This window comes from Anser cygnoides, chromosome 3 (assembly GCF_040182565.1).
Source record: "Anser cygnoides isolate HZ-2024a breed goose chromosome 3, Taihu_goose_T2T_genome, whole genome shotgun sequence".
Taxonomy (NCBI): Eukaryota; Metazoa; Chordata; class Aves; order Anseriformes; family Anatidae; genus Anser; species Anser cygnoides.
Window position 1 is genome coordinate 21,506,937 of NC_089875.1, and position 15,818 is coordinate 21,522,754.

General features: G+C 42.6%; 1 protein-coding gene and 1 long non-coding RNA gene across 13 annotated transcripts in view; one reads left to right on the plus strand and one right to left on the minus strand.

Annotated features, from left to right (window-relative positions):
* The window catches only part of ESRRG (estrogen related receptor gamma), a 403,755-nt gene that overhangs the window by 160,532 nt on the left and 227,405 nt on the right, over nt 1-15,818 (minus strand). The window contains exon 1 of one of the 12 annotated variants that reach the window (XM_066995508.1): nt 4,775-4,977. The exons of 10 other annotated variants lie outside the window; for them this stretch is intronic. In XM_066995508.1, coding sequence (XP_066851609.1) covers nt 4,775-4,830 — 56 coding nt within the window. In that variant the 5' untranslated portion in view covers nt 4,831-4,977. Of the gene's footprint in view, nt 1-4,774; nt 4,978-15,818 lie in introns of those variants that run through there. One more of the 12 variants, XM_048057617.2, reaches the window with a different exon arrangement.
* On the plus strand, nt 5,073-8,507 carry LOC125182026 (uncharacterized). Its single transcript, XR_007160891.2, has 3 exons — nt 5,073-5,226; nt 5,616-5,714; nt 6,311-8,507. It is a non-coding gene; the product is annotated as an uncharacterized lncRNA (long non-coding RNA).

A 15,818-nucleotide genomic window follows, 5' to 3' on the forward strand; every position in this document is an offset into this window, starting at 1 on the left:
AATACTGTCTGAAATAGCAATATGTAATCTAGTTTAGCATTTTTCTTTAATGTTTCATAGTATTTTTACTTCTGGATAAGCAAACTAACAAAAAAAAGGATTTTTAGTGAGGTCTAAGTACCATTGAAATGGAAAGTGTATTTTATATATTTGTCTGAGGACATTATGATTTATATAAATATAAATAACTATACGTAGGAGGCTTTCCCCCCCCTAAAAATAATTATATTTTTTAGGTGTAAACACAACTGTGTCCATGGATGCACGTAGCTGAAAAAACAGGTCTCTGATGGAGAGCCAAAAGTTACAGGGATACGAATAAATGCTAGCCATGTAAATTACTTGGAAAAGGAATTTTTATTTAAAAAGACAGTATCTTTTCTAAGCAAAACTGTGAGGATGAATACATGAAATACTAGATTACATGGAGAATCTGGTATAAAATCAGGTGCAAATATTTTATCTACAATGCTCTTTTATCTGGCCAGCTCATGGATAAGAAAAAAATAAACACATAAAAGCAGCAATTTTCAACAAGCAGCTGCACAGAGAGAAGTTGAGATAGCTCTGCATATATTTACTGTATACACGCCTGTGTGCATACACGCCATAATATACGTACATTGCACACAATGCATTGGAATATGCTGTTTACCTGGAACACACACACACACGCACAGCTATATATGCATTCGAACTCAAAATTTACAACAGACAGAGGATTTCCACATAAATAAAATGTGAATATGTGCATAACGTAAAAAGACACCTGTACATGCTTCTACAGATATGACTGTACGCATGCACGATTACCTGAGTCAAGCATAGAAGTGAAAGAAGATGCACAAAATGTAAAAGAACATGTAATAAGTGGAATGTCAAGCTGCAGAGACTGCTGGTGTCATCCCTGCACTATCAAACATACATATGAGTATGATTGGAGACAGAGAGGCTAAATATTTCACTGTCAGAGCATGTCGAGAAATGCAATTCATTTCTCTCTCATGTGCTTTAGGACAATGACAATTTAATACAAGGCCAGTGGATGTAAAAGAGATAAAAACTGAACAAACTGGCCCAGCATAATCACAGATTTCCTCTAGAGAGCTTGGTAGCGTGAGGCTCATATGCACTTGTAACGGATCAACATTTTATTGTTTCTCCCCTCCATGAATTTGCTATGAAGAAGAATTCATAGTGAATCTTATCTTATAGACAGAGGTTACTTTAAGCTTCAGAAGGAGAGGAAGGAGAAAGAGTTCCTCCTAGCATTTTCCCTACTTATCCTATGCATTTCACTCATTCTAAGCACAAAATAATTATTTCAGATACTTCCTCAAAAGGTTCAAATGAGGGTATTTTTATTCCTACTTATACTTCTAAAGGGGTGCAGGAAACCTTCCTGCAGGTCAAGGGTCAGTCCTTCAAAAGTAGTGCACAAAATGAATAATTGTGTTCCTTATAAATAATCCAGATTTTTGCATCTTATTTTTATGTCATAATTTCCCTCTAACATTCAGGAATAACAGCATAGCATGTGGACTGACATATCTGTGAGAATAGACGTCTCATGCTTTTTAGCTACTCTAAGCAAAGTAGGTTTCAAGTATTGTTAAATATTATCATAGACAAGTTACCTTCTGTATTTGATGAATAGCACCATGTATTTGAAATTAATTGCAAAAGTAAGGTTGGCTAATGAGGCGGCCCTTATCTTTTCTCAGCAGTGCAAGCACAAGTATTTTTCTGCTGGCTCAATATTTTTTAAATGCCCAAAGTGCTATTAACAAAGTTGAAATCTGATTAAAATACGAACACTAAAAAAATCACAACAGCTAATGCAGCTCCAAAAAAAAAAAAAAAAGAAAAAAGCTAAGAAAATTCTTATTTCTTTTCTTATCATTAAGCATGTGTTTTGAAAAATAATAATTAAATAAATTGTTCCCTACAGATTCTCCCAGTTGCTTTGCTTCCCATTAGCATCTCTGAAAACAGTTTGTTAATACAATAGTTATTCTTTATTATGGAACTATGGGGATGGTTCCCTTGTACCTGCCTCTGTTCAGAGAGAAATTTGTATAAAATGGGAAAGCTTCAGGATTGTTAGGAAAAGGACAGCGTGCCTCGGGGAAAAAAGAAGGGAAAAAAGAGTACAGAAAAAATGATCAGCTATTCAAGAGAATTAATGGATATCCACAAGGGCTTTGCTAATAACACGGGTTAATTACTGCTGCAACGCACCAGGCTCAGTAAATAAAAGAGCACAACCATAAACACATTAAAACGAGCAACCATCACTAAAAGAGGGGCAAGCCCCAACAAATGAAAAGCTGTCAGGCGGGCATTTCAGCACAACCCCTTTTATACTTTCGGCAGGATTTAAAAACTTGCCAGCAGTCTATCAAAACCGAAAAACCAAAGACCTGCGACCGGAAACAAGCGAAGGAAGAATGGCACACGGCCTGCTGGCCGCCCACGGGGAGAGCGCAGGCAGGAGCTGCTCGGTCGCCCACGCTTGGGGTCTGCCTCACAGCGCCGAGCCGCGCTCCAGCTGCGCGTGGAGGCCCCAGGACTTTCTACTTCAGGATTAACTTTGGGTTTTATTCCTTAATAGCAACTTAAACGGCCGGCTAATAAGACGAACGCAGGAGGTTAAGGATCTCCACAGCCTAGAGAGGCTGTGGGGTGGAACGAAGGGCTGCTGCCCACTTCACAAAGAAGCGTTCTTCAGCCCACCCCTTTCCGCCCCTTAAAAAAGAAAGGTACTTCTCATATAAATTCTTGGGCAATTAGAAGCTACGCCACAACGCCTTAAAGAACAGTGAAACTGACGTGAACTCCTTGACGTGTAACATGCAATTGCCTGGCATGCACACAGGCAGACGAGTATCTCCGTGCTGATGCACGAAGGTACACGCACGCTCACCATACTCACAGCACGACCCATGCAGACTCGCTCAGTACCGCCACAGACCATCCCCACACCACGACACGACACGAGAGCGGTTCGGAAAACATGACATACGTGCACCGACCACCATCGCACCGAACTATTTACAATACACGCCGCCTACGTCCACTTTTTAAACGTTACACCCACGCTGCACAGTCTCTGTTTCTTGTCACCTGTGTATTTTACCTGCTGCACTGTAAAATAAAAATCTATGTACGTGAAGAGCTGGATTTGTTTGTTGTTTAAATCCTGGTGCAAATTTTTATACGGAGGAAGCAGAGAACTGCTGAGGGTTCAAAGTAATGAAAGACAGCGAGCCACAAAGGGCAAACGTACACAGTGCACAAGAGCTTTCCGGAGTTACAAATCTACTCCGTTTTCTATGTTTGGCATTCAGAGATCATGTTTAAATTTATTAAACTAGACCTCCTCTCCCCCCCCCCCTTCCCTTTTTGGAGTGTTTCAATTGCCTTTCCTTCTTCCAACAGCTGTGACAACTGTTAAAACAGTCAGTAAAATTAAGTCCGCTCTATAATCCTTTAGTCAACGTTACATTTTAATCAGAGGTTGAAGGAGATCTCACGTTATGAACGCACCGATTCATTTAGAATGATTAAACTGACGCATATGTCAAAATGAGCAGATATATTTATTGCATCTGTTAGCTTATTAACCATTAGTAATTATTAGCGCTATTGTTACCACTGAAAAAGCAAAAAGCCAAGGCTGCAGCTGGCTTTAAGTTACTGCATTCTTTAACATGCTCTGCCTTAAAATCAAAGCATACCTAGTGATGGTCAGACAGATGTCTGTGCACTCCCAAAATGTTCCGACAATTTTTAGCTCGAATCCCCTCTGCCCTCACCCACAGCGAGAGAACTGGAAAAACTACTATATTTATTTTTTTGCACGCCCTCATTCGCGTACGCCCGTGCACGTGACGGTATCCGGTCAATATACAATTACTATGAATATTAATAATGCGTAAAACTCTGGGGGTTGTTAATCGAGACGGAGCAGCAGCCATGTAGCTGAGCGTTAGCTGTTCCTCTGTGTCGACCCGGCTGCGGACGCCTCAGAGCCTGCGCTCGGGCAAGGTGCTGGGAGCGTTTTAAGCTGAGTTTTAATTGAGCCAAAGAGGAAGGAAAAAAAACATTAGTTTGAATCTTGCACCGGAGCCAAAAAGACATGTGCCCCGATTTCATTTAAATGCATCTACTCTAAGAGGCTTATCTAAACTAATCATTCAAATTAGCTGTAAGAAGGTACATTCAAGAGAGCTCCTTTGGGGAAAGGAAAAAAAAAAAAAAAACACCTAGAGAAGCACCCTTTTTGTCTTTTTACCTATTTTCCGAAGGAGGCTGCCCCTCTCTCGCGAGCCGCGCGGTGACATTTCGGGAGCTGCGGGCTGACCCCACGCCCCAGGCCGACCCCACACACCCCGGGCCGACCCCAAACCCCGCCGGGCTGACCCCAAACCCGGTCCGGGCTCCCCCCCCACACCTCCCCGCCCCGGCTGCCGCTCCTCTTGCCGTCCCCCAGACCGCGGGGAGCGGGCTCCCAGCCGCTACCCCCGACTGCTCCCGGGGCCAGCCCGCTTCCCGGCTCGCCTCCCCGGGGGCACGCCGACACCCCAGACCCTTCCCCTGCGCACGGCGGCCGGCAGCGGGAGGGACGGGACGCAGCCAAGTTCAGCCCGGGCTCCGCGAGCGCCGGCAGCCGCGGCTCCCGAGCACCTGCCCCCCCAACCCCCCGCGCCCTCGGCCGTTACCGGCGGCCGCTGCCCGCCCGTCCCGTTGCGGCGCGGGGCGCGGCACCTACTCTTCCTCGTAGTGCAGGGAGAGCGGCTCCGGCAGGCAAAGTTCTACCGAATCCATGTGCGCCCGGCCACCATCCTCCGCGGGCAAAGTTTCCGGGGGCCGGGCGCTTGGCACGGGGCTGGGCTGGGCGCGGAGCGCAGCGGGCAGCGGGACCGGGCGGCAGCGGGGCCGGGCGGCTCGGCCGCGCGCCTGCTGAAGGACGCGGAGCCCCGCGCGGCGCTCATGAATATGGAGCGGCGGCGCCGCGCCTCCGCCGCCCCCCCCGCGCGGGGCGCGGCCCATTGGCGGCGCGGCGGCCAATGGCGGGCGGGCGGGGCGGGGCCGGGCCGCGCGGCAGGTACGCGGCGGGGCCGCCCCGGGTCGGGCCGGGCCGGGCCGGGCAGCGCCCGCCCGCTGACATGGCCGCGGGGCAGCGCCCGGCGCCCGCACCTGCACGGACGGCCCCGCGCTGAGGTACCGGGGAACGGGGGGGGGGGGCTGCCGCCATCCGGGGCTGGGCTCGGGGAGCGAGGAAGCGGAACGGAGCCGGCTACGAGGGGCAGACGGGGACGGAGCCGGCTGCGAGGGGGAAAAGGGAGCAGAAGCGGTTGTGAGGGGGGGAAAAAGGGGCACAGAGCCAACTTTGGGGGGATAAAAGCGCTCAGACCAACTTTGCCGAGTTGCTGGCTGCCTGGGGAAGGGGTTATTTTGCCTGTAAATAACCCACATGGCATTACGTATGTTAGATAGGGCGGGGGTGGGGTTGTTGTGTATGTATATGTTGCATTTATATTTTGTATATAAGTAATATGCGTGCCGCTATATACACTCATATACATCCATTTTTTTCACACGACTCAAAGCAAGCCTCACTCCTTAACGCTTTACAAAAGGAGGTCCCTCAGCGAACCAGCGCTCAGCTCCGTCTCGTACAGCACGGGTGCGACGGGGAGCACACACAGGTACGTCTCCTCTCCTCTTCCCATCTCCATCTTATCACCGCTGTGCTCAACGTGTCTGCCCGTGTGCTAGTATTTCGGTGCTTAGGCATAAATACTTAGATGTGCAGAACAGAGAGAGAAAAGCTCCAGGACCGATCAATTCCTTCCGCAGCTCTGGAGGGATTGTAGGGGACTAACTCAGCCTGCTTCATTTTAATAAGATAAGGCTGCATTGTAGCAGTTCTGCATTGTTAGAGCGTGCATAGACCTCTACGGTGTTTGCGGGGCTTGTTTCTGTAAAGTAAACGCTACTGAACTGAGAGGGCGACAAGCAGGTACCCTGCATGTGTGCCCACAGAAACATCCCCGAGCCCAGCTCCAGCACCCACTGCTCGGAGCCAGCTCAGAGTTGCATGGCTCTGTCGTAAGGAAAGCTCCCTCGTTAAACTGATTTCAAGGAAACAACCGTACCCACATTTAGTAACACTGATTACACTGAACCCTCTCCCCCATTTTGAAAGGATCAGTAATGAAATGGGGGTGCAATGCTTTTTTTTCTCTCAAAAGCTACTATTTTTACTCAGTATTACAACTAAGACACTGTACTTATTTTCTAGGTTCAATGTGTTTCTACCCCAGCAGTGAAAACAGATGCAGGCTATTTCTGGCAAGAAAAAAAAAACAGTGGAAAGATACATATTTTAAAAAATTAACTGCTTATAAAAATCTTCTATGACTGGAGCTGTACATGATGCAAATGGCAATCTTTTAGATCGAAACAAATCAGTGTGCACCCTCAGGATGCATTAATACCATTCACAAACAGGATCGCAAATGCCCTCTCAGCATTTCACCAAATAAATACAGCAACAGAACCGAGTCCAAAATATGTTAATTTCAACAGACATGTTTGTATACGTTCACAGCAGACAGATTCCAGCATTCTGCGCTTGACCTTAAGTAAAGGCTGGGCCTGCTTCATACAAATGTGGTATAAATACATGCAAGTTTAGGAACCAGAACTCACACAGCAAAACTCCAGCTCTGACTGCTGTAAAAAAGCAGGTAGTAAAAGCTTAATTACCAGTAGCATTATGCTGTCTATATTGTTAAATGTGAACTCTATAATTAAGATGTAAATTCGCTTGTGAGCAGTGAATTAAAGAGCTCTGAAATGTAGAGTAAAATCCAAGCCCTCTGTAGAAACATCAGAGACCAAAAAAATCATTTTTTATCAAATTTTAAAATGAGGCATTTAATCATGTTGTAGTATTAGAATACCCTCTTAAGTAACAATTTGATAAATGTGGATTTTGGAATCAAATAGGAACTTAAATAAGATGTGTTTATTCTATGTATTTATTACTATATAAACTCAAAATGCAGTTCCTATAAATTGATTGCCATGTGCACATTAGCAAACTATGAAAATACAAATGCATTGTTTGTAGTGAGTCTCTGAGTGCCCATTTATAATTTATATTTAAAATTGCTATTTCTCAATATTTTTCACTAAAATGCCTTTAAATCATTTCATGTGTATGTGTTCTTATTTTCAAGTGACCTATAACCGATCTCTTATACATGACTCATTTGCTAAAGTCACTTTTGCATATTAAGTGCCCTGAAATACACCCTCCTTAATATATGACAGCTGATCCATTTTGAAATTTACCAAAGCACAGGTCAGCTTAATTTCTACTTTTGTGCATTATTTCCTGAGGTGATATATTTATATGCAGGAGCTGGAACATGATGGTCTGTTTCTTTCTGTCATGGAAGCCCTCCTTTCCGCTTTCCTGTAATTTGCGCTACCGTATTGGCTTGTTCCCCCCAGCGCTCTACACCACCCAAATACATTTTTCCTCTCACCATCACTACTTTTCCATCTCCTATCTCTCATCCAAGCAAACGGTTCTCTTCCCTGCCAGTGCTGCTGCCTGGCTGACCAGAAACCCAGTGCTGTACTTTGCATGTTGATAAACAAAGCAGTTGGCTTCTTCCCCTGGGACTGAAAGTGCCACCTCCACCAGAGCAGGGCCTGGAATTCCAACCACATTCTTGAACTTGGGTTTCACAGTTACCCATCAGTTTGGAGGGGAGAAAAGAAGATAAGAAAAAGATTACTGCAGCAAATAAACTGGGGCTAAATGTAGCTTCGTTTCCTCGAGATTTTTAATAGAAATAAATAAAAATAGATCTACTGGAAAAAAGATACAATTTAACTGAATCTTATAGGGCGAATAAGAACATGCATGCAACTGCCCATGTTCACCAACTTATCAAAATGAACAGTGCAAAATCTTACCACAAGGAGTCTATACAAAGCAGTAGTAACAGAATCAGAGAAGGGAAGGAAAAAAATGTCCCAAGCGTCTGTACCAGTCAAGGGGCATTTCTGAGCAGCATCTACATTTCCATCTCTCTCTGTGCATATAATTTGTCCTGTGTACAGTCCATCTTTAAGCATCTTCACATTTAACTACTACAGACATTTCAAAGCATCCAAACAGCCAGATTCCTACAACACAACTACATCAAGGCAACTGAAGAAGTAAGATTCAGTGGCACCTCACAGCAGCTGCACGGTTCATTGTGTCAAGTTCGTCTTTACCAAATGGAGCAACAAGTTTGAGTCACCTGGGAAGGAGCAAAAATATAGAAAAAAATCTACTAGCTGCTGAGAATTTATTTGAAATCAAGCATGCCATTACTTAAGATGGAAGTTTGCTGTACACTACGGTACCTTATTCAAGGTATAGCTGGAGAATATCATATTGTTAAGTTTGAAATAAATATTGAATGATCATTAAATCTGTGATTTCTCTTTATTCAAAATACTAAAGAAATACAACTCAAACATGCTATGCTACAGATCAATACTAGAACAACTTAGTCACCGTCTACTGGTCTTAAGACACTTTTGCCTTATGTGCTTGTTACTGGAAGGCACTTGGTGCATCCCTGGATATGCTGGTAAAGATTTGTAAGAAAACAGTGTTACGGAAGTTCCAAATCCTGCTCACCTGTTTGTACATAGTTGGACAAACTGTAGCAGGTTATTATTTTAAAGCCATTTGCTACTTCAGTCAGTATTTAGGGTTAATTGATTACTCCTTGTTTTGATCACAGGTAAAAAAAAAAAAAACCAACATAGCACTATCTCAGAGCACTCTTCAGAACTTTTCCCTTTCCCACAGTGCATTCACAAAGACACTGAGCAAGGCATTTAGATTTGCTGCTACACTCAGTCTTAGCATATAAAAAAGGTCTCTGTGAGGGAGGAGCAATTGCCTTACCATGTTACCAAACTACATTCAGTTCATCTGGTCTGAAAAAAAAAAAAAACACCTCCATATTTTCTCCTCGTTTTATTTTGAAGGGCATGGGTATTTAAAGGGCTGTCTTCACTGGTACAGAATGGAAACTGTTCACATTGCTATAAATGAAAATTATTCTCTTGACAAAATACCTTTTTCAAAGCCTCTGACAAAAAGAAAAAAAAAAAGGAGCTGCACGTGCATTGCCTGTCACCCACCAAAAAAGGTCTACTCCCTAAAGATAATTCAGACACACACTTCACTGTGGATATCTCACTATTACCCCAAGCTCTTTTTTTAGTGTAAGTTTCTTCAGAGAAGCTGAAGTGCATTACTGTCTCAGACAGCCAAGGATAAGATGACTGAGGGAATTCAGTTGCTCTGTTTAATTAATACAGGATTATTTCACTTTCATTTTGTGAAGCTAATAATATGACTGGTGGAATGTCAGTAAAAATTAAATCATAAACTAGTGCAGTACCAAAGGGAAAACTTACTTTAGTTATGGAGTATTCCCAGCAGAAATCTTGAAAATCTTATACATATTTACACTGATAAAATACCACATGTACTTCATGGGATACTGCGAGCTTCTACAATCCTTATGGCATGTATTTACAGAGCAAGAGTTAACATTTTGAGATTATACATTAATAAATGAGTTGCAGTTATATTGTTTCTTGAATGTTAAGCACCACATACTAAACGCAGGAACACGTTCAAGGTCAATGTCCTATTTTAGACCTTTTCAGCAGCTGTGATATTATGATAATCATACTTAAAATATTCCTATAGAAAGAGTAAATTAGCCCTTTTCACTAGAAGGTTTATTATGATAAACAACAAATCTGAGAGAGGACAAATTCAGATTTCTTTTCTTTTTCAATGTGATGAACTGTTGTCCCTTACCGTGATGGCTCATCTGTTGAGGAATAAAAGAAATCCACATTATTCTGCACTTACATTCATTACCTTTGGATTCTTTTGGAGGCCTCACCTATGTAAAAATATCTTTCTTAAAAAGCGCTTTTGCTTTCTGTTAGAGCCAAACACCGCAGGGGACATCCCATTCTGTCACCTATACTGCAGTGAAATGTCATAGCCCCCAAAACTAGAAGGGAAAGAAGAGAACGTAGCATCGGCAGCTAATCCTAAGTAAGATGGTTTAGCTCCATCTAACTGGGGGATGAGAGGTGTCCCTCAGTGGGTCTTTTCCCACTCCTCCAACCATCCTCCAACCTGACTGGAAGCTCAAGGTGCTAAAAATAGAAAAGAAGATGGAGTGTAAATATTTCCCCAGTGAAAACACCAATAGTCTTTCCTGTGAGCTGACATGAATTGCTTGTTACACTGCCCTAGGATATCACGGCTTGAAGCGAGAGCGCACGTACGCGCACACCCGGAGCCACCAGCCATCCTCAAAGCTGCTGCTGCGCTGGGTGTTTGTGCGTGTGTACGTTGCAGAGGCTCCTGTGACATCTGACTTCGAGGCTGTACACCTGCTATACAAAATGCATTATCTCTGGCATGCCTTTTTTTTTTCTTCCCCTGACTGTCCCAGCCCATCTTCCATCACTCTCCTTTCTTTTTCTCCCCCTACTCCCCCTCCACTCCCTTCGCTCTGGCATTTTTATTATTAATGTTATAGCTATTATTACTGTCCAAGCATAAGCTGATCCACAGGGGACCCTGTGTAATTTAACCCCTCAAGCACTAAATTCCTTCACATGTGCCAAAGACACAGGTTTGTTGTTGCCTCCAGCAATATCCCAGGAAGACGAGTGATGGCGGTGTCATATCATCACACAGCGACTTAATCTATTGCGACACCCAGGGAACGGGTAACTGAAGAGATTTACAGAACACGCTCTCTGACTGAATACAAAACGTTATCCCCTTCCCCAACAAACTCACTTCACATGCAACAAAGTGAAGGAAATTTTGCCCTCCTACGGCTCACCGTTTCCATGACTGCTCTATCCAATCCTACCACCGCATTAGTTGTCCCACTGTACATCTTCCAGGTATACAACACTTATTTCAACACTTTTGTTCTCCCTCCTTTGTTCTTCCCTGGTTCTCTGATTAACAAACAGGCAGATCATGTTGAACTGCCAAATAACATATCTTCAGAAATCTTTTATCCATACGCTAGATGACTAGAACCATCACTTACATCAGGGTTATCTCTACGTGCTGTTTTTATGTTGTCTGACATCTAATGCATGCTTTTTAAAACACCAGATTAAAGGGGGTACACTTTTTAAAGGTGCAAGGAATGCTAAATTAAATACAGCTTAGCTACAATAAGCACTGACAAGCAGGAAGGCATCTGCTTTAAGTACTGATTACCAAAAAAATGATCTATTTGTCAAGCAGGGGCTCTCCGCACAGGTGTCCTATTTTGCTCTCCATAAATGTTAAGAAAGAATTCAGTGCAACATAGAAATGCATGACTGTTCTCTCCAAGATCAAAGTGAGATTCTTTATCTTATAACATTTCACTGACCGGGGAAGCAAGAATTTGGTGCAGAATTAATCCTGAACTGCAGACAAATGAGAATAATGAAATTGTCTTCAAGTCAGGATAACCTTCCTGTGCTGGTAAATCAGAGCTTTCACCATGGGAAATTAACATCTCTGGAACAGTCAGAAGAAGCTGGTAACAAAGGTTGGTTCACCTGCTCAAGAGTAAACAAATCCTCCCTCCATAAGGTACCAGCTACTCTATCTCTAGGCACGTCAGATCTAAAGCAGATATGTTGGTACTGAAGGCCACTGCAATCTGTCCCAGTGGTAACATCTAATTTTTCCTTCTGTATACATAGCTTCTTGTGTGTGTGTATATCAGCTGACTGATCCCTTAGCATATGAAACTTTGCATAGGTGCACATTCAGGCTCACAGTTAAATGCTTTCTTGGACACATAAATATGCTTATAAACCAAGAACAGGAAAGGGTTAAGCTCATCATGTACTCATGTTCCCCAATCATTTATATGAAGAGACTTAAAATAAAGGTTTTCATGGTTTTATAGCTTCCAGGTGGATAACCGTATGGTTCCAGCAGCTCGAAAGAAAAGGGGAATTCACCACCGATTGCCCTTCTCCCAGGTCCTGCATCTCCATCCAACTGAACATCATCTGGTGGTCTTAAAGGAAGCCTTTAAGGGAGGACACAGAGTGCACCGACAGAGTGTTCACCACCCCCATATTCTGCTTCCACTAAATGATACCAGCCAAAAATATGTCAGTATACACCAATACAAGTGTTACAATGCTGCTATCACTAGTAGGCTTGTACACTAACATTTCATGTGATCACATTAACATTTTTAGTAGAACCGCACATTAGCAAAAAAAAAAAGGTGTTTGTTGTTATTACAGTGAAAATACTTTTTCTGACTGTATTAGTAAATATGATTAAATAAGACAATATAATCCTAATGACACACCTGAAGCCTTCTCTTATCACCTAAGTTTCTGTCCTAGAGCAGCTTCATCCCTATTGACCAGTCAGTTAGCCCTATTCAATTACTCGATCTCCAATCAATAGATTTAGCTCCATGTGCAATGGCTGAGGTGTAAACATGATGCATATACTCATCCAGCTTAATTCACGTGCCTGCAAATTTATTTTTTTTTGCTCTAAATTCCTTCATAAGAAAAATGCAGAACTAAGTTTTTAATATTAGCTTTTTTTTTTCCTCACCAGTTCTGCCCTCATTTGAGGTGTTATGTTTCAAGAAATTTACTTTAATTTGCTTATGACAGAAATTTCTGTCTTTCACCGATAAAAGGGAAAAGTGAGAATTGTAATTATTTTATTCCAGTATGCTGAATAAAGCAATAAGACAGCTGCATGACTTTTAAGCAGATCCAGACAGTATTTTCCTGCAAAAGCACACAGTCAAGGTGTGAATTGATCCAGAAAGTACAGCCTTTAGACTTAGTGCACTTCTGACACTTCTACCACAAAACATTTGGTTCAATTACTGTAGCTGCATGTGTGTGTGGCTATACCTATACACACACACAAACATATTATATTGTAGGCACTTGGTTATCTACATATATTTACACTTGCACACACACAAAAAAATATGTAGTAAAAAACTAAGCTGAACCAACATATGTATGCAGAAGTGAATGGTTCCATCTTTCATTCTTGTTAGAAGTATCTTTATTAATTTTGTCCCTCCAAAGTCCACACTTCTGTGTTTAAAGAACTTCCAAGTGAACTGCTTTGAAAGCACACCAAGCTGCAGGATGTTGCATTCCTTGCTGCTTCTCATTGGTAGTACAGCTCTTTCTCACACAATCTCCTATTAACTTCAGTAGTGTTTCTCCCTCACCCTTGATAAAACGTTGCAGAACAGATTCCTAACTACCTACTTCCAGAGAGTACATCCATCTTTGTGCATCTGGAAAATAGATCTGATACCAGTGCCGTAATACAATATCTTTACTGACCAGATAACCTAGGAGAATACAGTTACAACTTATCTGGACACCAGTTCAAATAATACTCTCCAATGAAATACCGAGCTCCTAGGGAACTCCCTTGCTGTTACCTGCCTTGAACCCATGCAGGACCATGCTCAAAACAGCTGAAGTTTATAAGCACGAGGATGGTGGCACTGAGCTGCTACAATAAAAAAGTCTAAAGCAATTTCTGCATGCAACTTCTATAATATTCTAAGGGCAACAAAGGCTCAAAGAAAGTGGAAAGGCTTGTAGAAATAAATTATACAAAAAAGGGAAAGTTGCAACTCACTCATCGTACTGACCTGTTTACTCCAGATTATCTGCTCCTGAGGTATTAACATAAACTGCTCCAGTCTTATTAGAGGCCATATCTATATTCTTTAGCAGTGTTTGCATTTGGTACACATTTTCAGAATGCTAACAGTCTTTATTCAACAACGAATTTGGCAACAAAGCAAGAATCAGTTCCCTTTCTATGTTATTTTCTAAATAAATTCTCTAAACCTGATTGAGTTAGATCCTTGGATCGTACTTTGGGAGACGTAACTTGGAGTTTCTGAATAAAGTGAAGCACTTAAGCAAATCAGACTTTTTCTCTTCATCCACCGAGAAGCCTAAGATTTAAGATGAAAGAGCCGGGCTGCCTTTCTCTTTCCTTATGCTGCAAGGTTCCTTCATTTTCCCTGTTTTCCCAGTAGATTTACTTGTAAATCTGGCGACAGCCACATCTGAAGTCCTGAGCTCTGACTCCTGACCTCGGTTATGTTAGCCCTTCCCTGCAGAAGAACTACCCCTTGGATCACTGACTTGCTATTATTCTATGGTTAATAGACCTGACCTGTGCAATATTTTTTATCTGGCTACAGTCCTATCTCTAAATTCGCTGTTTTGAATGAATACCGATTTTGTGACATAAAGTCTGCTATATAATGAAATGCAAACAATGAAAAGGCTAAATCAGTTTACAAAAAATCTATTTGTCAAACAGTGTGGAGATGCTCCCAATTTAGTCTGGGCAGTTCAGGCAGCTCTTGATAAGGGAGCTAAAACCGAGCCGTTCCGCTGCATAAAAATAAAAGCATCTGCAGGAGAGAGACATTTTCTTCTGGAGAATCTTCTCTGTAACCTGTAGCTAATTATAAAAAATAAATAAATAAATAAATAAAGCCCGATGGATTCTGCAGGAGTTTTCTAACAGCCAGGAGCACTGTTAGAGTAGGTAACAGCAAACGCCTCCCCAGCGCAGTCCCCTTATGTCACATTTGCATTTCTATTCAGCTACATTGCCTGACAATGAAGCAAATGGGTCTGCCTTATCTGTACAATTCTGGACAACAGAGATTTCTAAGCCATACAAAGGAACGAGCTTAACATTCAGCACTCAACACTTCCCAGCGCACCCCCTCCCAAGCCCTGGGGGGAATGCAGTCACATAAACACCTGTCCACACCAAAAACTGGAACTGTCACACGCTATCGGAAAGGGAAGCAGTTAAAATAAAATAAATAAATAAAAAGCTATCGAGACTTTCAAGAAGCTCGCCTGCCGCGAGGAGGAACACAGTCCCAAGCCTCCAGATTTTAAGGCTTTATTTGGACCGCACCAGCAAAGCCAAGGAGTGTCCCTGGAATGTGAACGGAGATAATATCTCGCTGACCATTTGTTACTCCTGCTGTCCCTTTTACGCTGGTATTTAATACAGCAAATGAAAGCCAGAGAGCCTTTTATCAGGAAAATTTCGTATCACCCTACTTTTCATTAGAGAACCTTTAGCAGCTTGTTGGGCTAACTCACACCATTTCATCTCGGTACGAGAAAATTTCAGGCTAATTCCTTCAAAATTAATATTGTCTCATCTACAAGTTAGAAATGACACGAAAACTGCACGAGCTGAAACCTCCAGATCAAACCTGTGTTATGACAGGACTTAAGCCAGTTATAATACAGGTTAGGGCTTTAAACAGCAGGGGAAAAAAATGACAATGACACGATTCTGTAGACACTTGGGCTTTAGGCTGGCTTTTCGTGATATGTATGTACATGCTCTGTCATCTTGGCCCTCTCTCCCCATGTCTCCATGTACCAAAACAGGCTTTGCGCACACAATCTGGAGTTTAAGAAACCTTGTGTCGGAGGGGGCCATCCGCGTGTTTATTTGCATGTGCAGATGAGTTGGAATATAAGGGAGCAAGCACGAAGAGCAGTGTGGGAGGATGTCTTTCCTTTTGTCCTGCTTAGTATATCCTAAAGCACAATATACGTTTTGCATAGCCTAGTGAATTTTTCATTGCTAGCTTATACTTTAATTGTCCTGAACT